Below are 24,433 nucleotides of genomic sequence, written 5' to 3'. Positions count from 1 at the left end.
TTTTCTGCTCTGTACATAACTGCCATCTGAATCTTTTCTCCCTTTGAGGTTCCTTAGCTCTACCCACACAGATTCTATGCCTTCTGACCTATATCATTTCTTGCTATTGATTTAATTTAATTTCTCACTAACAAGACAACCTTACCCTTCTGCCCATCTGCCTAACTCTTATATCCTTAGATATTTAAGTTCTAAGGTGTCCTTGCAGCCATACCTCTGTAATGCCTACAACATCATGCCTACCAATTTTAATCTGCATTGCCAGCTCATTCACCTTGTCACGCATACCAAGTGCATTTAAGTACAACGCACTCTGTTCTGCATTGACCACCTCTTTTCTCATAGTTACCTGCTGTGCCTGATATTAGATTCCTGATCCTTTCCATACTATCTGTCCTATTACTTGTTCTAGAAACTTGAAGACTTCTCCCCAGCCTTCCCTTCCTTAAACAAGCTTAAAGTCCTTGTGACCATCCTATTTAGCCTTTCCACTAGGATCTTGGGTCGAAACGTGTGGTGCTGGAAAAGCACAGCAGCTCAGGCAGCATCTGAGGCGCAGGAGAATCAATGTTTTGGGCATAAGCCCTTCATTAGGAATGCTGGGGGTATGGAGAAGGGGTTTGAGAGTTAAATAAGAGGGTGGGGATGGGGCTGGGGGAAGGTAGCTGGGAAGGCGATAGGTAGATGGAGGTGGGGTGTGATGGTGATAGGTCAGAGGGGTGGCTGGAGCAGATAGGTAGGAAGGAAGAGGGCAGCAGGAAACCAGCACCCACACCTCCACCCTCACTTCCATCCAAGATCCCAAAGGATCCTTCCACATCCAGCAGAGATTTTCCTGCAACTCCAAACACTTCATCTACTGTGTCTATTGCTCTCGACGTGGTTTCGTCTATATTGGCGAGACAGGACGTTTCAGAGAACATCCCTGGGACACACATTCCTCATTCCTGAAGAAGGGCTGATGCCCGAAACGTCGATTCTCCTGCTCCTTGGATGCTGCCTGACCTGCTGCGCTTTTCCAGCAACACATTTTCAGCTCTGATCTCCAGCATCTGCAGTCCTCACTTTCTCCACACACATACCAAACAACCCCACAGCCTTGTGGTTGACCACTTCAACTCCTCTTCTCACTCCACCAAGGACATGCAAGTCCTGGGCCTCCTCCACCTCCAAATCCAAGCCACCCACACCTGGAGGAAGAAAGCCTCATCTTCCACCTTGAACCTCCAACCACACGACATCAATGTCAATTTCACCAGTTTCCTCATCTCCCCTTCCCCATCTCACCGCAATCCAATCCTCCAAATCAGCACCGCTGTCTTGAACTGTCCAATCTGTCCATCTTCCATCCCACACACTATGCAAACTCTTGATGTAACTCACAAAGGATGCTATCTGACCCCCTAATTATAGAATCCCCTAGCACTATCATTTTCCTTTGTGCTGCCTTCACTTGAATGGCTTCCTGGACCATGATGCAGTGGTCGCTTTGACCATCTTCCCTTCAGACTCTTTCCTCATCCACACAGTGAGCAAGTACCTCATACCTGTTGGACAAGGTCAAGAGCTGAGGCTTGTCCATTGCTATGTTTAGGATCCCTCTACCTGCCTCACTTATCACACCCTCCTATCCTGACCAGTGGTCAAATTTGAAATATTTCAGCTACAGAACGTGACTGCCTGGAAGACAGTATCAAAGTAGCTCTCCCCCTCCCAGATTTGCAGCAGTGTCTGAAGCACTGATTCCAACTCATCAACTCTGAGCTGGCGTTCCTTGAGCTGGAGACACACACTACAGATATGCTCACATTGGCTCACAGTATGGTCCACCAGCTCCCACATCACGCAAGAACAACACATCACCAGTATTGCCATTTCATTAATTAGGTTTTATTTATTCTTAAAAAGAATTATTTTAGGCCAATCCCTAAGTTATTATATCCCCTTCTGAATCTACTACAGGTCATTCTGGTTTATCGCACGCTTAATTAACGCGATTTTGCTATAACATGATTGACAAATTGGGGGCACATTTTCTAAAGCATTTTAAAACGTGTTAGCTGTAATGCAATTACGTCGCCAACACTTCAAGCTCTGTTTCTAAAGCATGGGTTTTCTATAATGCAGGGTTACACAAGAAAGCAACCATTGCATTATAGAAGAACCAGCAGTGTCTGATTTAGGGCTAATTTGGAAGGTACGATTGGAGGAAGTAACATGAATGTTGCATTGCATCTTGTAAATTTGTTATGTTTTGCCAATCAAACAAGAGACTTTGTCCATAAGACACAGGAACAGAAATTAGGCCATTCAGCCCATTGAGTCTGCTCTCCCATTCAGTCATGGCTGATATGTTTCTTAACCCCATTCTTCTGCTTTCTCCCATAACCCTTGATCCCGTTGATACTCAAGAACCTATCTATCTCAGTCTTAAATATACTCAATGACCTGGCCTCCACAGCCTTCTGTGGCAATGAATTCCATAGTGTCACCACTCTCTGGTTGAAGAAGTGTCTCCTTATCTCCATTCTAAAGGGACATCCCTTTACTCTAAGGCTGTGCCCTCAGGTTCAAGTCTGTCCTACCAATGGGAATATCTTCCCAACATCTACTTGTCCAGGCCATTCAGTATTCTGGATGTTTCAATTAGATCTCCCCTCATCCTTCTAAATCCCATTGAGTACAAACCCAAAGTCCACAAATGTTCCTCATATGTTAAGCCTTTCATTCCTTGGACCATTCTTGTGAACCTCCTCTGAACATGCTCCAGAGCCAGTACATCCTTCCTGAGATATGGGGCGAATAACTGATCACAGTACTCCAAATGTGGCCTGGCTCAAGCCTTCTAGAGCCTCAGAAGTATATCCTTGCTTTTACATTCAAGTCCTCTCAAAATAAATGCCATCATTGCATTTGCTTTCCTCACTCCTGACTCAACCTAAACCTGGACTAGAACTCCTAAGTCTCTTTACACATCAGACTTTTGGATTTTCTCTATAGAAAATAGTCCATCCCTATATTCTTCCTGCCAAAGTACATGACCTCACACTTTCTCATGTTGTATCCCATCTGCCCCTTCTTTGCCCACTTTTCTAACCTGTCCAAATCCTTCTACAGCCTCCCCGCCTCCTCAATGCAACTTGTCCCTCTACCTTTCTTTGTATAATCTGAAAACTTAGCCAGAACGCCCTCAGTTCCTTCATCTAGATCGTTAACATATAAAGTGAAAAATTGTCCCCACACTGAGCCTTGTGGAAATCCCCACTTGTCAGCAACTGCCATCCTAAGAAGGGTCCTTTTATCCCAAATCTCTGCTTTCTGCCAGACAGATGGTCCTAGATTGTTTGAGTGTTTTGGTGAAATACTCATGCAAGCAAGTGGAGAATATTGCATCACATTTCTGACATAGTCATGGAAAAGTCATGACAGTCCTGGAGGAGACCACTTGGCCCATTTCATCTGCAGTGTTTCTCTACAGAGTAGACAGAGTAATCCAGTTTGTTCCTTTACTTGCTCTATGTCCAAATCCTCAAAAGTTTTGTTCTTTTCAATTGCCCATTAAGTTTCCTTTTGAAATCACTGATCATCTCTGATTTATTGGTTGTGCATTCCAGATCATTACCATAACAAAATCCTTTGTCAAATTCTCACCATTTTAACTTTATGATAATGACTTCACTAGAAAAAATAGTTTATTTGTAACTACCCTATTAACTCCCTTTAAAATTTCAAAGATCATGATCAGATTACCCCTGAATCCTCTAATGTCAAACTAAACATGTATTCATTATTGATCCCTTTAAGCCCTGGTATCACTTTGAGGAATCTTGTACAAATATCACAAGCAGGTTCTGGAAGGCTTGGATCAGGGCTTCCCGAACTGTAATGCTTCCCAATATCCACAAACAGGACTGCCCAGACAGACCCATTATTTCTGCCTGCCTCTGCCCAATTGAATCATCACTTTCTATCTTGAATCGGTCTTTTCTCCCCGGTCCAGTCCTTGCCCATTTACGTTGCAGTTCATCTCACACTTTACGCCGGTTTCAAAATTCCAGTTTGTGGGCATCAGCCACCTCCTCTTTACTATAGATGTGCAATCCCATTACTTGTCTGTCACCCTCCAGGATAATCTCGGGGCTGTCCGCATCTTTCTGGAGCAGACGCCTGAACTGTCCCCATCCACTGCCAGCCCCCCTTGCCTAGCCAGCTCATCCTCACCCTGAACAACTTCCCTTTTAACTCCTCTCATTTTCTTCAGGTCAGAGGGGCGGCAATGGTTACCTGCATGGCCCCAGTTATGCCTGTCTCTTTGTGTGGTATCTATTCCAGCCTCTACCTACAGCTCTTTTTCCGGTATACGAATGATGTCGTCAATGCTGCTTCCCTCTTTCATCCAGAATTGGAAAAATTTTTCGATTTCACTTCCAATTTCCACGCCACCCTCACTTTCACCTGGTCCATCTCTGACTACTTCATTCCCTTCCTCAACATCTCTGTTTCCAATGCCAGGGATAAGTTGGCCACTAATATCCAGTACAATCCCACCGGCTCCCATAGCTACGTTGTCTATACATCCTCACACCCTGCTTCCCGTAAAGACTCCATTTCATTCTCCCCAGTACCTCTGTCTCTGTTTTGGGACATCCTTAATCCTGACACTAGAAAAACCCCAGCATATGCTAGATTCACAGTCCCTGCAGCAGAATCTCCTGTCTGTACCTTTGACAGGAGAGTCTCCAATAACAATTATTGTTTTAAATTTTGTCAAACCCCGTCTAACATAAGATTTGTTCTTAGTGCCCAAGACTGCCTTTTCTGTTTTCCCCTGAGAGACTAACCTTTTCAACAGTACACAAAACTGAATATCTGTTTGAGAAAGGAATAGCCACGGGAGACTTCTGAACTAACTTCTTAGCTTTCCTGACAGTCATCCACCTATCTGAGTGATCATGCTGTATAATCATTTTTTAAACCACTAGTCATCACGCTCATGCCTCTTGTATGTCATCAGTGACATTAAACCTAAAAAGAAGTAGCTTATTCTATGTTCTATACTAGCACCTTTTGTATGAAACAAACTACCTGTCCTTACTCAAAGAATTAAGATTAAACATACAAAAAATAAGAATTTTTTTTTAAAAAATCAAATATGAATCTTAAATTAAAGCAACCACTTAACCAAACAATAGAATTTAAAAAAGACTTCTCTTCAAGTGGTCCAGCAGCCAGCTTTCAACCTTCTGAAACAAAAAGTAACTCACTCAAGAGCTGTCCAAAAGCTCCATAAACACAAATCCATTTTTAAAAAAACTCTCCTCTCTTCTACATCTATAATTATAGAGAAAAAAAAATGAGTTGTCCACGTGTACGTCTCTCCAAAAGGTCTGTTAATAGAACTCTTTACTCCCGTACTGAAATCCTCTTCTGATGAAGTCCAATGTACCATTTGCTTTCAGAACTGTTTGATGCACCTGTACGTCAGTTTTCAGTGGCTCATGAACAAGGACATTCAGGTCTCTTTAGACATTAACAATTTCCCAATCTCTTACCATTTACAAAATCTGCTTTTCCATGTGATTTTCCTTCAGCCACATTCTTGCTCCTTTATGTAAGCTATCCAAGTCCACTCCAAGCCTCCTTGCATCATCACTGCACGTAATTCCCATTGTGTTAACCAAGTTGAAGACATTTGGTCCCCGTATTCAAAACAAAAGTAAACTTTCCCAGTTTGCTGAACAGGAAGAGTCCTGTTCCTCAGCAGTTTGTCACGCACAGACAGGGTGTAGGAGGTCCTATGTCCACTTATTCGTCAATTGCCATTGCTAATACCAATACAACAGACTGTGTCCCTTGACCTAACTCTGGATGTAAATAAGTTAACCTCACCTTATGGACATGGTGTGTGGAGACCTGAGATGATGTGTCCCTGTCACCACTTGACCAGTGCTTAAAGTCAGGGAGTTTCGTTACACTATGACTGTGATTGGCATCCTAAGGGGGAGATTGAGCACAGACATCTAAAGTCAAGAGAGTTGCAGAAAAGATAATGGTGAGAGACTGTTTCTAGTGGCAGGAGGGTTGGTTACTTGACACAATTAGAATACTTGGCAAAAGACAACTTTTGCATGAGCTGTGGTTGTTGGGTAAGGGCTTAAGGTTGTCAGTAGACTCTCTTATTCTGTATATATCCCTCTAAGGTCTCTGTGTCATCCTCACTACTTGTCTTTCCACTTATTATTGTTTTGTCCACAAATCTGACAACAGTGTATTCATTTCTTTTGTCCAAGCCATTAATATATATTTTGCTAATTGTGGCCCCAAAACTGATCTCAGTGACACTCGACTAATTGCACAATGGCCTCCGAAAAACAACCCCCCCTCCCCCCCGCCCTCCCCCCCATTCCCAACACTGTATCTGCTATTAGTTAGCTGATATACTGCCCTCTCAACGCCAAGGACACTTATCTTCTAAGTAGCCTAAAGTGTTTTACCTGTTGAACTTTCCTCCACTGACTGCATTTTCGCTAAAGAAATTAGCCTGCCTTAATCTGGAGATATGACAACAGTGTAATACTTGCAAATGTCTAGATTGATAAATCTACCTGCCTTTATTTCATAATCTTCAATACTCTAACAATAGTCTAACATACTATTAATATTTGTCTTTCAATTTTACAAATTTTTTTTATTCATTCATAGGATGAGGACATCGTTGGCTCTGCTAGCGTTGATGTCTCAACATCTTTTTGAGGGAAAGTTTCAAATTTCAATTACACTTTTATACAAATGGCCAGTTTCTAATTTCCTGTTTAGTTCTGGAGGGGGAATATTTTTGATCTAAGTACCCAAGCAAGTTCTTTAATTTCCTTAAACACCTAATCTTCTGTACTCAGTAGAATGCAAAACTAGCATATGCAACTGAGGGCTAATGCCAAAGTATTGAGCACACATATAATTTATAAACTAACATATTCATAGCCAAGTAGCATCACTGTTAAAATGTCAAAGAACTACATTTGAAAATACAATTTCACTCCAAGTTTGACAAAAAAATCTGCAGATTCTGCACTGTGGCTCAGCAGCTGGATAACATGCATCTATTTTATTTCCAGATGTAAATGAATGCGAGACCAATCCTTGCATTAATGGAGATTGTAAGAACGTACCCGGCAGCTATTCTTGTCAATGTTTTCCAGGAAGTACTCTTGACACATCAAGAACTCGGTGCATAGGTATGTCCATTTAAATTTATTTTAAACATATGAAAAAGGCTCTCCCATTTCGACATGTCACTTAACCATTAAAATAACAACTGCGTTTTGAGTGCAAAGAAGCTCTAACAAACTACTTTTTGTGGAAGAAAAAGCAGTATGGATCTACCTATCAAAAACAAATTAATGATTATATGCAGTTTTGGTCTCCTTACCTGAGGAAGGATGTTCTTTCGATAGAGGGAGTGCAGCAAAGGTTTACCAATTTGTTTCCTGGAATGGCAGATAAAAACCAAAAGAACTATGGATGCTATAAATCAGAAAGAAAAACAGAATTGGCTGGAAAAGGTCAGCAGGTCTGGCAGCATCTGTGAAGAAAAATCAGAGTTAACATTTCGGGTCTGATGACTTTTCTGCTTTTGTTGCTAGAATGGCAGGACTGACATGAAGAACAATTGAGCTGGTTAGGATTATATTCACTGGAGATCAGACAAACGAGAGGGGATCTTCTAGAAACCTATAGAATTCTAATTGAACTAGGCAGATTAGTTTGATGGTGTGGCAATCCAAAACCTGGGGTCTTGTGTAGGGTAAGGGGCAAACCCTTTAAGACTGAGTTGAGAAGAAATGTCTTCACCCAGTGGGTGGTAAGCCTGTGCAACTTACTATCCCAGAAATGTCAGGTTGAGGCCAAAATATTGTGTTTTCAATAAAGAGATAGATATAGCTGTTGTAGCTGAAGATATCAAGAGATATGATGGGAGGGTGGGATCCAGGTATTGAGCTCAATGATCAACTATGATCATTATATATAGCGAAGCCGTCTTGAAGGATCAAATGACCTACTCCTGATCCTATCTTTTATGTTCCTCATTCTCTTGAGTGTTGTTTAGTTTCACTTGCTAATTCATTGCCATGGTAGCACCGCACCAGAAAACTGATGTTACCAAAAGTAAACATTTATGTGTATTCTTTCAAAACTGAACACATGCCACTAATCTACTGTGGATGAAAAATATAACTGGCAAATACGGTGTTTTTATTGCACAAGAAATGTCATTTTGACAATGTGTAAATGAATTTGAAATAATATATTTATTGGTTTCTTTGAGGTGATAATAGAAAAAAATGTTAATAAAAGCCGTAAAGTTTAAATTGAATTTCTGGCTGCTGAAATTCCCATGCTTAGTGTGTAATAGAAGCATGGGAAATATGCTGTGATGAAGTCAAAATAGCCGTTGCCAGCCTCTTAAACCATTGTAACCTATGCGATGCAGATGTTCCCAATACTATTAGGTTCATAGAATCCCTACAGTGTGGAAACAGGCCATTCGGCCCAACAAGTCCACACTGACTCGCCGAAGAGCATCCCACCCAGACTCTTCCTTCCTGCCCTATCCTTATAACCCTGCATTTCCCATGGTTAAACCACCTAGGCTACACATCCCTGGACACTATGGGACAATTTAACATGGCCAGTCCACCTAACCTGCACATCTTTGGACTGTCGGAGGAAGCCAGAGCACCCTAAGAAAACCCACACAGTCACAGAGTATGTGCAAACTCCACACAAGCAGTCACCCGAGGCTGGAATTGAACCCAGGTCCCTGGCTCTGTGAGGCAGCAGTGCTGACCGCTGAGCCACCATGCTGCCAGTATTTCAGGATTCTCTTGGGACAATGATACATTTCAAAGTTGGTGTGAACCAACTAAGTATCAATCTAATACTTAAGCCATTATTTTTATGAAAGAAGAAAAACATTGGAAACCTAAACACAATCTAACAATATTATTTTTAATTTAAAGACTATAAATATTCACCAATCTATTTACCAATTGCCTTCTTTCCCCACACTTCGGTTTTACTGATATTACTCTCTAACTGTAGGTCAGCCTTTCTGGATTCATGCCTTTCATTCTCTTCTACTCAACTCTTGCTCTGGAGAGTTTATTTCTTACAGTAAACCTCACTTAAGGCACCTTTGGATCAAATTTCTACTTTGAACCAAATTTCCAACTGTATTGTCAGTAACTCATCAGGCTTCTTCTCACTCGGCTGTAGTCCCACAGTGCATGAAATACTGTATTTGAGGTGACCCTTTTGACTTATCATCTAGGAATATATAAAATAATGAAAATCCCTTCTATGCCGTAAAGCTAGTGCTACACTATACTGTGGTTCATTCAAAAGGCTTACAGTCTTTACACTGATTCTTTACCTATTCTAAACAAAGAAAAGCAGGTTTTGAACTTGGAATATATGAAACTATGTTTATTGTAATTCAATAGTGTTAGTTCATGCGTACAAGTGTAAGACAGTTGACATGCCTGCTATTTTTTCTATTAATGTACTTTTTTTTTAAATTCAGGGAATTTAAGATTATTCTACTAACTAGAAACAAATTCTGCCAAGCAGTGTTTTCATCTAGAGTATGTTTATTTTTCTTACAGAAACAGTTAAGGGTACATGCTGGTTGCAACACATTGGTGGACAATGCGAAATAAACATCAATGGTGCCACACTGAAATCAGAATGCTGCTCAACATTGGGTGCTGCATGGGGAAGTCCATGTATTCCTTGTAAAATAGGTAATCATTGCTATTAGATGCCACCGTATTAAAACAGCTTACTTTGCACCGAGTTTACTTAACTCACTTGTTTGTTAATAATGCCACTACTAAAATTTTAAACTTTCTTTTTGAGAATATATACTGTATGCTGTCACAAACATTGTTAAAATATAGTTAATTAATTTTAACCCGAGTACTAGCCAGCAAGTCAGGGGAAGATAGTGAGCAGACAAGTTACACTTCACATAGAAATGGAAGAAAATTAATAAGATCAATGAAGCAATAAATAAGGTACATGCATATTGATCTGTGCTTGGATTTGCAGAAGGCATTTGATACAGTACCACGTCAAAGATATTGCACAAAAAGAAAGTTTGTAGTGTATGGCATAGCATATGAGCATGGATAGAAATTGGCTAAAAACATAAGAGTATGCATAAATAAGTCCTTGTCTGATTGGCAGGATGATATGAGTGGGAGTCCTGTGCTGGAGTCTCAATGTTTTAAAATTGCAATCTGTGAATTAGATGAAAAGAGCAAATTCTGGTCACAATTTTGGCAGACAACACCAAAAGAGGTAGGATGGTGTGTTGTCCAGAAGTTATGAGGTTACAATAAAATTTAGATAGGTTGAGTGAGTGGACAAAATTTGGCAGATGGAGTATAATGTGAGAAAATGTGAAGTTGTTCACTTTGGTGGGAAGAATGGAAAAGTAGAGTACTTCTTAAATGCAGAAAGACTGCAGAATTCCAAGTTTTAGAGGGATCTAGGTGTTCTATTGCATGACTTTCAAAAGGTGTGCCACTACAACAGACAGTGTGTTTTTTTCTGACTGGAGATCTGTGACTAATGGTGTTCCACACAGATCAGTGCTTGGAGCCCTGTTGTTGGTAATACATATACGTGATTTGGATGAGAATCTTAGTCACCTGCTGAGTTTGTGGAAAACACAAAGACTGAGGGAGCTGCAGATAGTTAGGAGGACTGCCAGAGAATACAGAAAGATATAGATATGCTAGAGACTTGGGTGAAGAAATGGCAGATTGAGTTTAATCACAAATGCAAAGTGATGCATTTTGAAAGACCTACAACAGGAGGGAAGAATACAGTAAATGGCAGCAGTTTTAGTAGCCAATTCACGTTCCCTCAAAGTGGTGACGTACGAGAATAAGGTGAACAAGAACGCAGATGAAATGTTTGCCTTCATTGGTTGAGGCATAGCGTACAAATATTGGCAAGTCAGGTTGCAGCTTTATAGAACTTTAGTTACGCAAAATTTTGAATATTGTGTATATTTCTAGATGCCACACTTGCAGAAGGATAGGGAGGCTTTGGAGAACGTACAGAAGTGGTTGACAGGGTGTTAGCTATGAGGAAAACTTTTAGAAATTTGGTTTGTCTTTACTTGAACGTTGAAGGGTGCAGGGATGATCTGATAGATTACAAATTGAGAAGGCATTGATAGAATGGATGGTCAGAGTCATTTTCCCAAGGTATAAATGTTAGTTACTTGGGTACTTAGGTTTATGGTAAAAGCGGTGAGTTTCAAGGAGATGTGAGAGGCAAGTTTTTTTACACAGAGTATGATAAGTGCCATGTATGCCTGCCAGAAGAGGTGGTGGAGGAGGATACAATAGCGATGTTTAAATAATGTCTCGACAGATATATGAATAGGCAGGGTATAGAGGCAAAAGGTTTTTAGTTCAGAAAGGCATCGTGTATTGGTGCAATCTTGGTCGACTGAGGGCATGTTCCTGTGCTGTAATGTTCTGGTTGAAACCACATCTCAACAACTGCGTGACGTTTTGGCCTCCTTAATTAAAGAAGGATGCAAAGCAATCGAGACAGTTCAGAGGAGGGTACTAATTTGATACCTGGAATGAGTGGTTTGTTTTGAGGTAGTTTGAAAGTGTGGTCTTGTTTCCACTGGAGTTTAGAAGAGTGAGGGGTGACTTAATTTAGGTGTGAAAGATCCTGGAAGGTCTTGATAAAATTGACATGGAAAGGCTGTTTCCTCATGGGTGAGTCCAGAATTAGGAGACACTGTTTTAAAAGTAAGTATTGCCCTTTTCTAATTGAGATGAGGATTTTTTTTTCTGGCAGTTGTGTGATGTTTAAGCTGTCTAAGAAAGTGCTGGAGAGGATCAATAATCATAGAGTTTTACGGATGTATAGCACGGAAACAGATCCTTTGCTCAAACTCGTCCATGCCAACCAGATATCCTAACCTAATCTAGTCCCATTTACCAGCACTTGACCCATATTCCCCCAAACCCTTTCTACTCATTTACCCATCCAGATGCCTTTTACAGAGGAAACTTGATTATGCAAATGAGATGGGTGGGCACTGTTTCGTTCAGATGATTGATTATTCAAATAATCAGTTTTACCTTAAACAGGGGAAGCCATACTGATCTAAAACTCTGCTGTACTGGAAAATTTGTTTAAATCTATAATTTTAATGTATAGGACACAGATTTCACATGATGAATAAAATAAAGCAATAATAACACAAGAAAACTTTAAAAATGCAGCACTTGTTAGCATTGGGAAGGAGCAGTGCAGACAGTATTAAACGAGGTCTTAACAGCTTCCACGATCACAAGAGCATTTGTCAGTTTCCGGGAACTCAGTTGCATGATATAAAGACAAAAGCACTGCCTCGTGTGTACATTTGCATTCTTGGCCATTCTTTTCATGATTGGCCCAGTGAAGTGACTGGAATAATGTAAAAAGCTTACTTTTGCAAAGGGCTGTGTAACAACCCTTACCTAAAAAAATCCAGTCGCTGATGCTTGAGCTGCTTGTGTTTCTTTGTTTTTGCCAGTGTTTTCACATGTTCTTCAGTACAGGTAAATCAAATACACTTGCATCTTTGATGTAACATTTTCGTGGGACCTTGAAATGTTCTTCAGATAATCCGAAATTCAGATAATCGATATTCGGATAATTAAGATCCCTCTGTAAATGCTGTAATTGAACTAGCCTCCACTATTTCCTCTGGCAGTTCATTCCATACATGCACCACCCTTTGCGTGAAGAAATTGCCCCTTAGGTCCTTTATAAATCCCTCCCCTCTCACCCTAAATCCTAAACCTATACTGTCTAGTTCTTGAATCTCCCATCCCAGGAAACAGACTTTGTCTATTTACCCTATCCATGCCCCTCTTGAATTTATAAACCCCTTTAAGATCACTCCTCAGCCTCTGACCCTCCAGGGAAAACCAGCCCCGGCTATTCATCCTCTCCCTGTAGCTCAAATCCTTCACCCCTGGCAACATCCTTGAACATCTTTTCTGCGCCCTTTCAAGTTTCACAATATCCTTCCAATAGGAAGGAGACCAGAACTGCACACAATATTCCAAAAGTTGCCTAAACAACTTCCTGTACAGCCGCAACATGACCTCCCAACTCCTGTACTCAATACTCTGACCAATAAAGGAAAACATACCAAACGCCTTCTTCACTATCCTATCTACCTGTGATTCCACTTTCAAGGAGTTTATGAAACTGCATTCTAAGGTCTCTTTGTTCAGCAACGCTCCCTAGGACCTTACCATTAAGTGTATAAGTCCTGCTCAGGTTGGCTTTTCCAAAATGCAACACCTCATATTTATCTAAATTAAACTCCATCTGCCATTCCTTAGCCCATTGACCCATCTGATCAAGATCCTGTTGTACTCTGAGGTAACCTTCTTCACTGTCTACTGCACCTCCAATTTCAGTGTCATCTGCAAACTTACTAACTATACCTCCCACGTTCACATCCAAATCATTTTTATAAAGAATGAAAAGCAGTAGACACAGCACCAACTCTTGTGACACACCACTGGTCACAGGCCTCCAGTCTGAACAACCACCACCCTCTGTCTTCTACCTTACAACCGGTTTTGTATCCAAATGGCTAGTTCTCCCTGTATTCCATGAGATCTAACCTTCCCAACCAGTCTCCCATGGGGAACCTTGTTGAACACCTTACTGGAGTTCATATAGATCACATCTACCACTCCGCCCTCATCAATCCTCTTCGTTACTTCTTTAAAAAACTCAATCAAGTTTGTGAGACATGATTTCCCACGCATAAATCCATGTTGACTATCCCGAATCAGTCTTTGCCTTTCCAAATACATGTACATCCTGCCCCTCAGGATTCCCTCCAACAATTGCCCACCGCCGATGTCAGGCTCACTGATCTATAGTTCCCTGGCTTTTCCTTACCACCTTTCTTAAACAGTGGCACCACGTTAGCCAACCTCCAGAATTTCGGAACGTCACCTGTGACTATTGATGATACAAAAACTTTGCAAAGGCTCAGCAATCACTTCACTAGGTTCCCACAGAGTTCTAAGGTACACCTGATCAGGTCCTGGGAATTTATCCACGTTTATGCATTTGAAGACTTCCAGCACCACCTCCTCTGTAATACGGACACTTTTGAAGATGTCACAGCTACATAACAACCTCAATTATCCGAACATCAATTATCTGAATTTGAGATCATCCAAACAAGATCTCAAGTTCCCATAAAAACATTATCCACTATCTGAACAATCAGTTATCCAAACGAAATACTCCCTGCCCATCGCATTTGGATAATTGAGGTGGTTCTGTATTTCCCAGCATTCTATATCTCCCATGTCCTTCTACACAGTAGACACTGATGCAAAATACACATTTAGTACGTCCTCCATCTCCTGTGGCACCGTGCATAGGCTGCCTTGCTACTCTTTGAGGGGGGCCTCTTCTATCCCTCATGGGGGCCTCTTGTCTTTAATGTATTTATAAAATCCCTTTGAATTCTCCTTAACCCTATTTGCAAAGGTGTCTCATGTCCCCTTTCTGCCCTCCTGATTTCCCTCTTACGTATACTCCTACTGCCTTTATACTCTTCTCAGGATTCATGCCATCTCTGCTGTCTATACTTGACATATGCTTCCTTCTTTTTCTTAACCAAAACCTCAATTTCTCTAGTCATTCAGCATTCCTTACGCCTACCAGTCTCTCCTTTCATCCAAGCATGACTATACTGTCTCTGGAATCTCATTATCTTATTTTTGAAGCCTTCCCATTTTCCAGCCATCCAAACATCTACCCCCAATCAGTTTTGAAAGTACTTGCCTAATACCTTCAAAATTGGCTTTCCACCAATTTAGAATTTCAATTTTTAGATCTGGTCTACCCTTTTCCATCACTATTTTAGAACTAATAGAATTATGGTCGCTGGCCCCAAAGTGCTCCCCCATTGACACCTCAGTCACCTGCCGTACCATAATTCCCAAGAGTAGGTCAAGTTTTGCACCTTCTCTCATAGGTACATCCACATACTGAATCAGAAAATTTTCTTGCACATACCTAACAAGTTCCTCTCCATCTAAACTCTTCACACTATGGCAGTCCCAATCTATATTTGGGAAGTTAAAATCCCCTACCATAACCACCCTATTATTCTTACAGATAACTGAAATCTCCTTACGAATTTATTTCTCAATTTCCCGCTGACTATTACGGGGTCTATAATACAATCCCAATAAGGTGATCATCCCTTTCTTATTTCTCAGATCCACCCAAATAACTTCCCTGATGTATTCCCAGGGATATCCTCCCACAGTACAGCTGTAATGCTATCCCTTATCAAAACGCCACTCCTCCTCTATTGCCCCTCTTTCTGTCATTCCTATAGCATTTGTACTGTGGAACATTAAACTGCCAGTGGTGTCCATCCCTGAGCCATGTCTCTGTAATTGCTATGATAGCCCAGTCCAATATTCCCAACTATGCCCTGAGTTCATCTGCCTACCCTGTTAGACTTCTTGCATTGAAATAAATGCAGTTTAATTTATCAGTTCTACCTTGTTCTCTGCTTTGTTCCTGCATGTCTTGACTGTTTGACTCACTCCTTTTCCCAACTGTACCAGTCTCAGATTGATCTCTTTCTTCACTATTTCCCTGGATCCCAGCGCCCCCACCTTATTAATTTAAATCGTCCTGAGCAGCTCTAGCAAGTATATTAGTCCCTTTCCAATTCAGGTGCAATCCGTCCTTTTTGTACAGGTCACTTCTACCCAGAAGAGATTCCAAGTATGCAGAGATGTGAACCTTCTCTCCTGCGCCAGTGCCTCAGCCATGCATTCATCTGCTCTATCTCCCTCTTCCTGCCCTCACTAGCTTGTAGCACCAGGAGTAATCCAGATATTACTACCTGCAAGGACCTTTTTTTAAATTCCTGCCTAACTTTATACATTCTCCTGTCAGAATCTCAACCTTTTCCCTTATCCTTTTAAGGGAGAGTTTGATTATTGTTAGGCAAGGGAATATTAGGGGTGAATGGGAATGCAGAATTCAAAAGAGAAACAGATAAATCCAAATCTTATTAAATGGTAAAGCAAGATTGAATGGACTACTACTACTTGCACTTCATAATTTTGTACATTAGATTCTTGAACCTGCTGTCAGAAATTACTTTGTCATATAATGAAATAAGGGAAAGGAACTAGATAAAGTTATTAGGCTCGTTAAAAATATAGCTTGCATTTGCTTCATTAACATTTTCAGCCACAAACAATTAGACAATTGCTGACCCAAATGATAAGCGAGAGTTAGGAAACCTTACCTACTTGTCATATTGTTGAAATCACTTTCCTTGCTGATCTATTGCTGGATAACAGTTATGGTCTTTTTGCCCCGTTTACACTGATCTGCTTTCTCCTTTGAAGGTAATTTCCATGTTGTGGATGAAATGGATAGAAATTATAGGGTGTGCTTCTATAACCAATCCCAGAATGCTTGTTGTTTGCTAAACCGAATATGCTGATGCCAATCTTTCAGATTGAAATTGTCCCTTGGGGCAATACTTATTGTTGGGAGAGCTGAAAAATGCCACATTTACAAAAATAGCTTTTAAATGAAGTGAATCTCTGAAACTGAGTACATTTCAGTATCGGGGCAGCATGATGGCTCAGTGGTTAGCACTGCTGCCTCACAGCACCAGGAACTCAGGTTCAATTCCCACCTTGGGTGACTGTGTGGAGTTTGCACATTCTCCCCGCATCTGTGTGGCCACGCTAAATTGCCCATAGTGTTAGGTGCATTAGTCAGGGGTAAATGTAGGTAGGGGAATGGGTCTGGATGGGCTACTCTTCAGAGGGTTGGTGTGGACTTGTTGGGCCAAAAAGCCTGTTTCCATACTGTAGGGAATCTAATCATTTGTTTCCGGCACGTGCACATTGTATTCAATTCAGTTGTCAAATGACATGTTGGTATTTTTAGCATTTAGAATTTTTAAAAAGATTGTTATATTTATGAATCTGAGCAAATATTTTAGTTTTCTGTAATTACAGCTTCTTGAATGATTCAAATAAGATATTCATGAAAAAACACAATTGTTTTATAGTTTGAAGTAAGCTGTAGTACAAGCAGTGACTGTCTTGAAACTTGTACAGATGCAACAATGTCATCCTGATTTAAATACTGAATTTATTTCATGTAATCAAACTGGACATTTTCTGGATGTTTAACCATACAATTTCAATTTGGCAAACTTACAACCATCATGCTACAATTGTTAAGCTATCATGCTTCTAATTGTCCAAGAAAAGCTTCACATGGTAGTCTCGCTATTGATTATAATTTTTACTGCAGGCTAAAATAGAGGGAACATAGAACAAAATTAGCTCATGTCACTAAAAGGTGACATTGAATAGTTTCAAGGCCATAAGACATGGGAGCAGAAGGAGGCCATTCAGCCTGTCAACTCTGCTTCATCATCAGTGAGATCATGATTTATCTGATAATTCTCAACTCCATATTCCTCACTTTTCCCAAGATCTTTGAGTCCCTTTCTGATTAAAAATTTGTGTATCTCAACTCTGAATATACTTAACAACCCAGCCTCAACAGCCCTTTGAGATAAAGAATTCCACAAATGCATTACCTTTGAGAGAAGAAATTCCTCCTTATTTTCGTTTTAAGTAGGCTGTCCCTTATTCTGGGATTATGCCCTCTGGTCCTGGATTCACAAGAGGAAAATAATATCGGTCTGCAATCTGTCTTGTCAAGTCGTAGAGTCATAGTCTTAGAGGTCTACATCATGGAAACAGGCCTTTCAGCCTAACTTGCCCATGCCACCCAATTTTCACAATTAAACTTGCCCCGTTTTCCTGCATTTGTACTATATCCCTCCATATCTACCCCATCTTGGTATCTCTCCAAATGTTTCTTAAATGATAAAATTATACTTGCTTCCAGCAGTACCTCTGGCAGCCTGTTCCAGATGCTCACCATCCTCTGTGTGAAAAATTGCCCCTCTGGATCTTTTTGTATCTTTCCCCTCTCACCTTAAACCTAAGCCCTCCAGTTGCTGTTCCTGTGAGGATAAAATATAAGAATGGCAAAATTCGGAACCCTGCATAACGCGATATTGAAAGAGTTTAGTCAAAAAGAAAAAGGCATATGTAAGGTTTAGGAAACTAAAATCAGACAAGGCCTTTGAGGAATATAAAGGAAGCAGGAAAAAATTTGAGCAAGGAACTAGGAGAGCTAAAAAAGGCCGTGAAATATCCTTGGCAAGTATGATTAAGGAGAATCCCAATGCAGTCATATGTATATATTAGGAGCAAGAGGTAGCTAGGGAAAGGGTAGGCCGACTTGAGGGCAAAGAAGGGAATTTATGAGTAGAGCGAGGGGAAGTGGATAAGGTCCTTAATGAGTACTTCACCAAAGAGAAAGACATGATGATGGTACGATTAGGGAGGGGTATGTTGATTTCTAGGGCATGTCAATATTAAGGAGGAAGTGTTGGGCACCTTGAAAAACATTAAGCTAGATAATTCTGCAGACCTGATGAGACCTATCCCAGGATACTGAGGGAGACAAGAAAGGAGATTGCTGGGGCTTTGACAGAGATCTTTGTATCCTCTATAGCCACAGGTGAGATCCTAGAAGACTGCAGAATAGCCAGTGTTGATCTTTTGTTTAAGTGCAACAGGGATAATCCAGGAAATTATAGGGCGATGAGCCTTACATCTGTGGTAGAAAAATTATTGTAGAAGATCCTGAGGAACAAGATTTATTCACATTTGGAAAATAATGGATTTACTTAGGATAGTCAGCATAGCTTTGTCTCAGGAGGTCTTATCTCAAATTTGAATTGGTTTTTTGAGGAAATGACTGATGAGGTATTGCAGTGGAAGTGTCGACATGGACTTTTCTAAAGCATTTGACAAGGTCCCTCGGTATAGACTTGTCCAGAAGATTAAGTCGTATTTAATCCATGGTAAATTGCTAAATTGGATACAAATATGGCTTAGTCATAGAAGTCAGAGGGTAACTGTGGAGGGATATTTTTCTGACTGGAGTCCAATGATGTTCTGCAAGGATCAGAGCTGTGATCTCTGACGTTTGTAATATATATAAATGATTTGGATTAAATTGTAGGTGGTATGATTAGTAAATACACAGGTGACAAAAAAATAGTGGAGTTGTGGATAGTGAGGAAGGTAGTCAAAGGATATAGCATGATGTAGATGAGTTGAAACGTTGGGTGGAGAAATGCAGATGGTGTTTAATTTGGACAAGTGTGAGGTGATACACTTTGGGAGGTCAAATGCAAGAGGAACGTATACAATAAATGGCAGAACTTTTTAGGAAAATTGATACACAGACTCCAAACCTCCATGAAAGTGGCAGCACAAATGGGTAAAGAAGGTGTACAGAATGCTTGTTTTCATCTGTGGGGGCACTGAGTATAACATGTTGCAGCTGTATAAAACTTTATGTCGCCCATATTTGGAGAATTGTGTGCAGTTCTGATACCACACTATAGGAAGGATGTAGTGTCTTTGGAGAGGGTGCAAAAGAGATTTATCAGAATAATGTCTGGATTGGAGTGTATGAGCTATCAGCAGAGGTTGGACAAACTTGGATTGTTTTCACTAGAGCATTAGAGGCTGAGGGAGGAACTGATAGTAGTGTATAAAATTATCAGAGACATGGATAGGGTGGACAGTCAAAGTCTTTTTCCCAGGGTGGAAATGTCAGTTACTAGGGGGCATAGATTTAAGGTGAAAGAAGGAAAGTTTAAAGGAGATAGAAACGTAGAAGATAGGAGCAGGAGGAGACTATTCAGCCCTTTGAACCTGCTCCACCATTCATCACGCTGATGGCTGATTGTCCAACTCAATAGCCTAATCTGTTTTCTCCCCATGACCTTTGATTCCATTCGCCCCCACTGCCATATCTAGCTGCCTCTTGAATACATTGTACGAGACAAGTTTTTTATGCAGAGGGTGGTAGGTGCCTGGAATGCTGTATAGGGGAGGTGGTGGAAGGAGATGCAAAGTGATGTTTTAGATGATCAAGGATAACCCCAAGGCATTCTATGCGTATGTGAGAAACCTGAGAATGACGAGAACGAGGGTAGGTCCGATCAAGGACAGTGGTGGGAGACTGTGTATTGAGTCGGAAGAGATAGGAGAGGTCTTGAACAAGTACTTCTCTTCAGTATTTACGAACGAGAGGGACTGTATTGTTGAAGAGGAGAGTGTGAAACGGACTGATAAGCTAGAAGAGATATCTGTTAGGAAGGAAGATGTGTTGGACATTTTGAACAACTTGAGGATAGACAAGTCCCCCGGGCCTGACGGGATATATCCTAGGATTATGTGGGAAGCAAGAGAGGAAATTGCAGTACCGTTGGCAATGATCTTCTCGTCTTCACTGGCAACGGGGGTGGTACCAGGGGACTGGAGAGTAGCGAATGTTGTGCCCCTGTTCAAAAAAGGGAATAGGGATAACCCCGGGAATTACAGGCCAGTTAGTCTTACTTCTGTGGTAGGCAAAGTAATGGAAAGGGTACTGAGGGATAGGATTTACGAGTATCTGGAACGGCACTGCTTGATTAGGGACAGCCAGCACGGATTTGTGAAGGGTAGGTCTTGCCTTACAAGTCTTATTGAATTCTTCGAGGAGGTGACCAAGCATGTGGATGAAGGTAGAGCAGTGGATGTAGTGTACATGGATTTTAGTAAGGCATTTGATAAGGTTCCCCATGGTAGGCTTATGCGGAAAGTCAGGAGGCATGGGATAGAGGGAAATTTGGCCAATTGGATAGAAAACTGGCTAACCGGTCGAAGTCAGAGAGTGGTAGTAGATGGTAAATATTCAGCATGGAGTCCAGTTACAAGTGGAGTTCCGCAGGGATCAGTTCTGGGTCCTCTGCTGTTTGTAATTTTTATTAATGACTTAGATGAGGGAGTCGAAGGGTGGGTCAGTAAATTTGCAGATGATACAAAGATAGGTGGAGTTGTGGACAGTGAGGAGGGCTGTTGTCGGCTGCAGAGGGACTTAGATATGATGCAGAGCTGGGCTGAGGAGTGGCAGATGGAGTTCAACCCTGCCAAGTGTGAAGTTGTCCATTTTGGAAGAACAAATAAGAATGCGGAATACAGGGTTAATGGTAGGGTTCTTGGTCAGGTGGAGGAACAGAGGGATCTTGGGGTCTATGTACATAGATCTTTGAAGGTTGCCACTCAGGTGGATAGAGTTTGTAAGAAGGCCTATGGAGTATTATCGTTCATTAGCAGAGGGATTGAATTCAAGAGTCGTGAGGTGATGTTGCAGCTGTACAGGACTTTGGTTAGGCCACATTTGGAGTACTGTGTGCAGTTCTGGTCGCCTCACTTTAGGAAAGATGTGGAAGCTTTGGAGAGGGTGCAGAGAAGATTTACCAGGATGTTGCCTGGAATGGAGAGTAGGTCGTACGAGGATAGGTTGAGAGTTCTCGGCCTTTTCTCGTTGGAACGGCGAAGGATGAGGGGTGACTTGATAGAGGTTTATAAGATGATCAGAGGAATAGATAGAGTAGACAGTCAGAAACTTTTTCCCCGGGTACAACAGAGTGTTACAAGGGGACATAAATTTAAGGTGAAGGGTGGAAGGTATAGGGGAGATGTCAGGGGTGGGTTCTTCACCCAGAGAGTGGTGGGGGCATGGAATGCGCTGCCCGTGGGAGTGGTAGAGTCAGATTCATTGGCGACCTTTAAGCGGCATTTGGATAGGTACATGGATGGGTGCTTAATCTAGGATAGAAGTTCGGCACAACATCGTGGGCCGAAGGGCCTGTTCTGTGCTGTATTGTTCTATGTTCTATGTTCTATGTTCTATGTATAGACAAGCAAGGAATTGAGACATATGGACCATGTGCAGGTAGATGAGATTAGTTTCGAATGGCATCATGGTTGGCGTGGAAATGAGGGGCCGAAGGGCCTGTTCCTGTGCTGTACTATTCCATGTTCTATGTTATTGATGCCACAGACTTGAGAAACCTATGTTTAAGCAGAAAGTCAGGTGACAGAAATAATACATTAGCGAAGACTTCATGCGTAGGCTTGAATTGTACCATAAACTGAAAAGTATAATATAGATTGTCATTTGTTTGAAGGATTCAAGTTTGATGAAATTTATTTGCTAAATTCAATAAGGACTTTGTTCTATTTGTGGGGGAGACCAAGACTAAAAGCAACCAGGTATAATACAATCACTTCATTATTCAATTCAAACTTGGTATCTAATTGTCAAGGAAACAATGGGTCTTGTAAGGATTTATCTTAATTTATTAAAGGGAGATGGGTGTCACTGGTTATGCCAGTATTTATTATCCATCCCTAATTTCCCAGAAGGCAGTTAAGAGTCAACCACATTGCTGTGGGTGTGGAGTCATAAGTAGGCCAGACCAAGTAAGGATGGCACATTTCCTTCCCTAAAGGGAAGTGCAGAAAATGATTTTTTTCCCTGAAATCAACAGTAATTTCATGGTCATCATTAGACACTTAGGTCCAGACTTTTATTGAATTCAAATTCTACCAGCTACCTTGACAGGAATCAAACTAGGTCCTCAGAATGTCACCTGGGTTTCTGGATTAATAATCTAGTTATTGTATCACTAGGCCATCACCTCCCCTTATAGTCAAGTAATGTCATCTCATCTACCAGATAATAGTTTATACATTATGTGTGGGCTTCAGGAGAAACATCTTTACCCAGTGAGTGGTTTTAGTTCTGAAAAATATCCAATCATCCGAATTTGATAGAAACATGACATGGAAAGGACAAATGACTACTAGAGATGGAGGACAGTATATGCCCAACGCCAGTACCTGAGCAAAGAGTCAAAATCTTCAGAGTGGGGATGGGATATCAAAAAATGGCACAACATGGGGAAAAGCAGGAAATGTATTACTACATTGCTCTAAATTGTGAAGAAGTTATTGAAAATATGCAGCGCAATCTGTAGACCTCACCTTGTGGAATCAGAAACATGTCAGAAAAATGATTTAATGCAGAGAATTAAATTGTTGAAGGTAGAACAGAAACAAATATGAAAAATAAGGTAATGGGTCAAAATGGCTATGATATCTTGATAGAAGAAATTATCCACTGAATTAAAATGCCTATGGGAAAGAAAATTCACACAAATATGTATAATCTTATCTGGTTTTTTGAACTAATGGTGGGAATTAACTCATCATAAAATGTTGATCGTTTTTGTTTATTTCAGGGTGGTGGGGAAGAGGGAGATTAAAGACATTTAAAATCCAGTATTTGAATCCCTGCTTTAGTTATGTTGCCTTGTCCATTTCTCTACATACTAGTGCTTGGACACAAAAGTAAGCAGAAACGTTTTTCTGTATTAAAATTACATACAAGAATGGAGATTCTTCCATTGATCCTCCTAGATATATTAACAAAATGTCTTTTCACCAGTATGTAACTCTATGCAAATTCATTTACTAATTAGTCAACATGATCTGCATGAAAAATTGAATAAACATTTGGGTTGACAAAGTAAAACGGTAAAACTATTAGCTGCATCTTCATTCAGGTTTTTAACTTCTTGTATGGTAATACAAGTGAATAGCATGTTATTTTCAATTTCTATTCTTAACTGTAGCGCAACAGCAGAATAAATTAAGTTTAAGCTGTTATAGAGTCATAGAGGTTTACAGTACAAGAAAAGGCCCTTCAACACATCACATCCGAGCTGGCAAAAAGCAGCCATCTAACTATTCTCATCCCATTTTCTAACACTTCACCTTGTATATCTTGGCATCGTAAGTGCATATCTAAGTACTTCATAAATATTATGAGGGTTTCTGCCTCTATCATCCTTAGAGATGGTGAGTTCCAGATTCCCCCCACCCTCTGAAGTAAGGTGAAAAGATTTTCCTCTCTTCTCCTCTAAACCTTCTCCCCCTTGTAATAAATCTATGCCCACTGGGTCATTGATCCCACCTTTAAGGGGCAATATTTCTTCCTGTCCACCCTAACTATGCCCCTCAATTTTATTCATCTCAGTCACATCCCCAAAGGGGACATGGGATAGCTTAGGCATATAGCGTTGAGGAGAATCAAAAGGATTTTAATAAATACATTAAGGACAAAAGGGTAACTGGGGAGAAAATAGGGCCTCTCAAAAATCAGAAAGGTAGCCTATGTGTGGAGCCACAGGAGATGGAAGAGATACTAAATGAGTGTTTTGCATCAGTGTTTCCTGTGGAGAAGAACAGGAAAGATACGAATATGGGGAAATAGTTGGTGACATCTTGAAATAAAATGGCCATATTAGAGAGGAGGAGTAGCTGGATGTCTTGAA

At 40.8% G+C, this 24,433-nt stretch overlaps 1 protein-coding gene across 1 annotated transcript in view; it reads left to right on the top strand.

Annotated features, from left to right (window-relative positions):
• LOC140458518 (fibrillin-1-like) overlaps window positions 1–24,433 on the top strand; it is a 574,711-nt gene that overhangs the window by 324,933 nt on the left and 225,345 nt on the right. Inside the window, exons 20-21 of the mRNA XM_072553247.1 lie at window positions 7,116–7,235; window positions 9,666–9,803. Of these exons, the coding sequence (XP_072409348.1) occupies window positions 7,116–7,235; window positions 9,666–9,803 (258 nt within the window). The remainder of the gene's footprint in view (window positions 1–7,115; window positions 7,236–9,665; window positions 9,804–24,433) is intronic.

This window comes from Chiloscyllium punctatum, chromosome 33 (genome assembly GCF_047496795.1).
Source record: "Chiloscyllium punctatum isolate Juve2018m chromosome 33, sChiPun1.3, whole genome shotgun sequence".
NCBI classification, from domain to species: Eukaryota; Metazoa; Chordata; class Chondrichthyes; order Orectolobiformes; family Hemiscylliidae; genus Chiloscyllium; species Chiloscyllium punctatum.
Note: the sequence above shows the minus strand (reverse complement) of the source record. Positions and strands in the feature narration are given on the sequence as shown.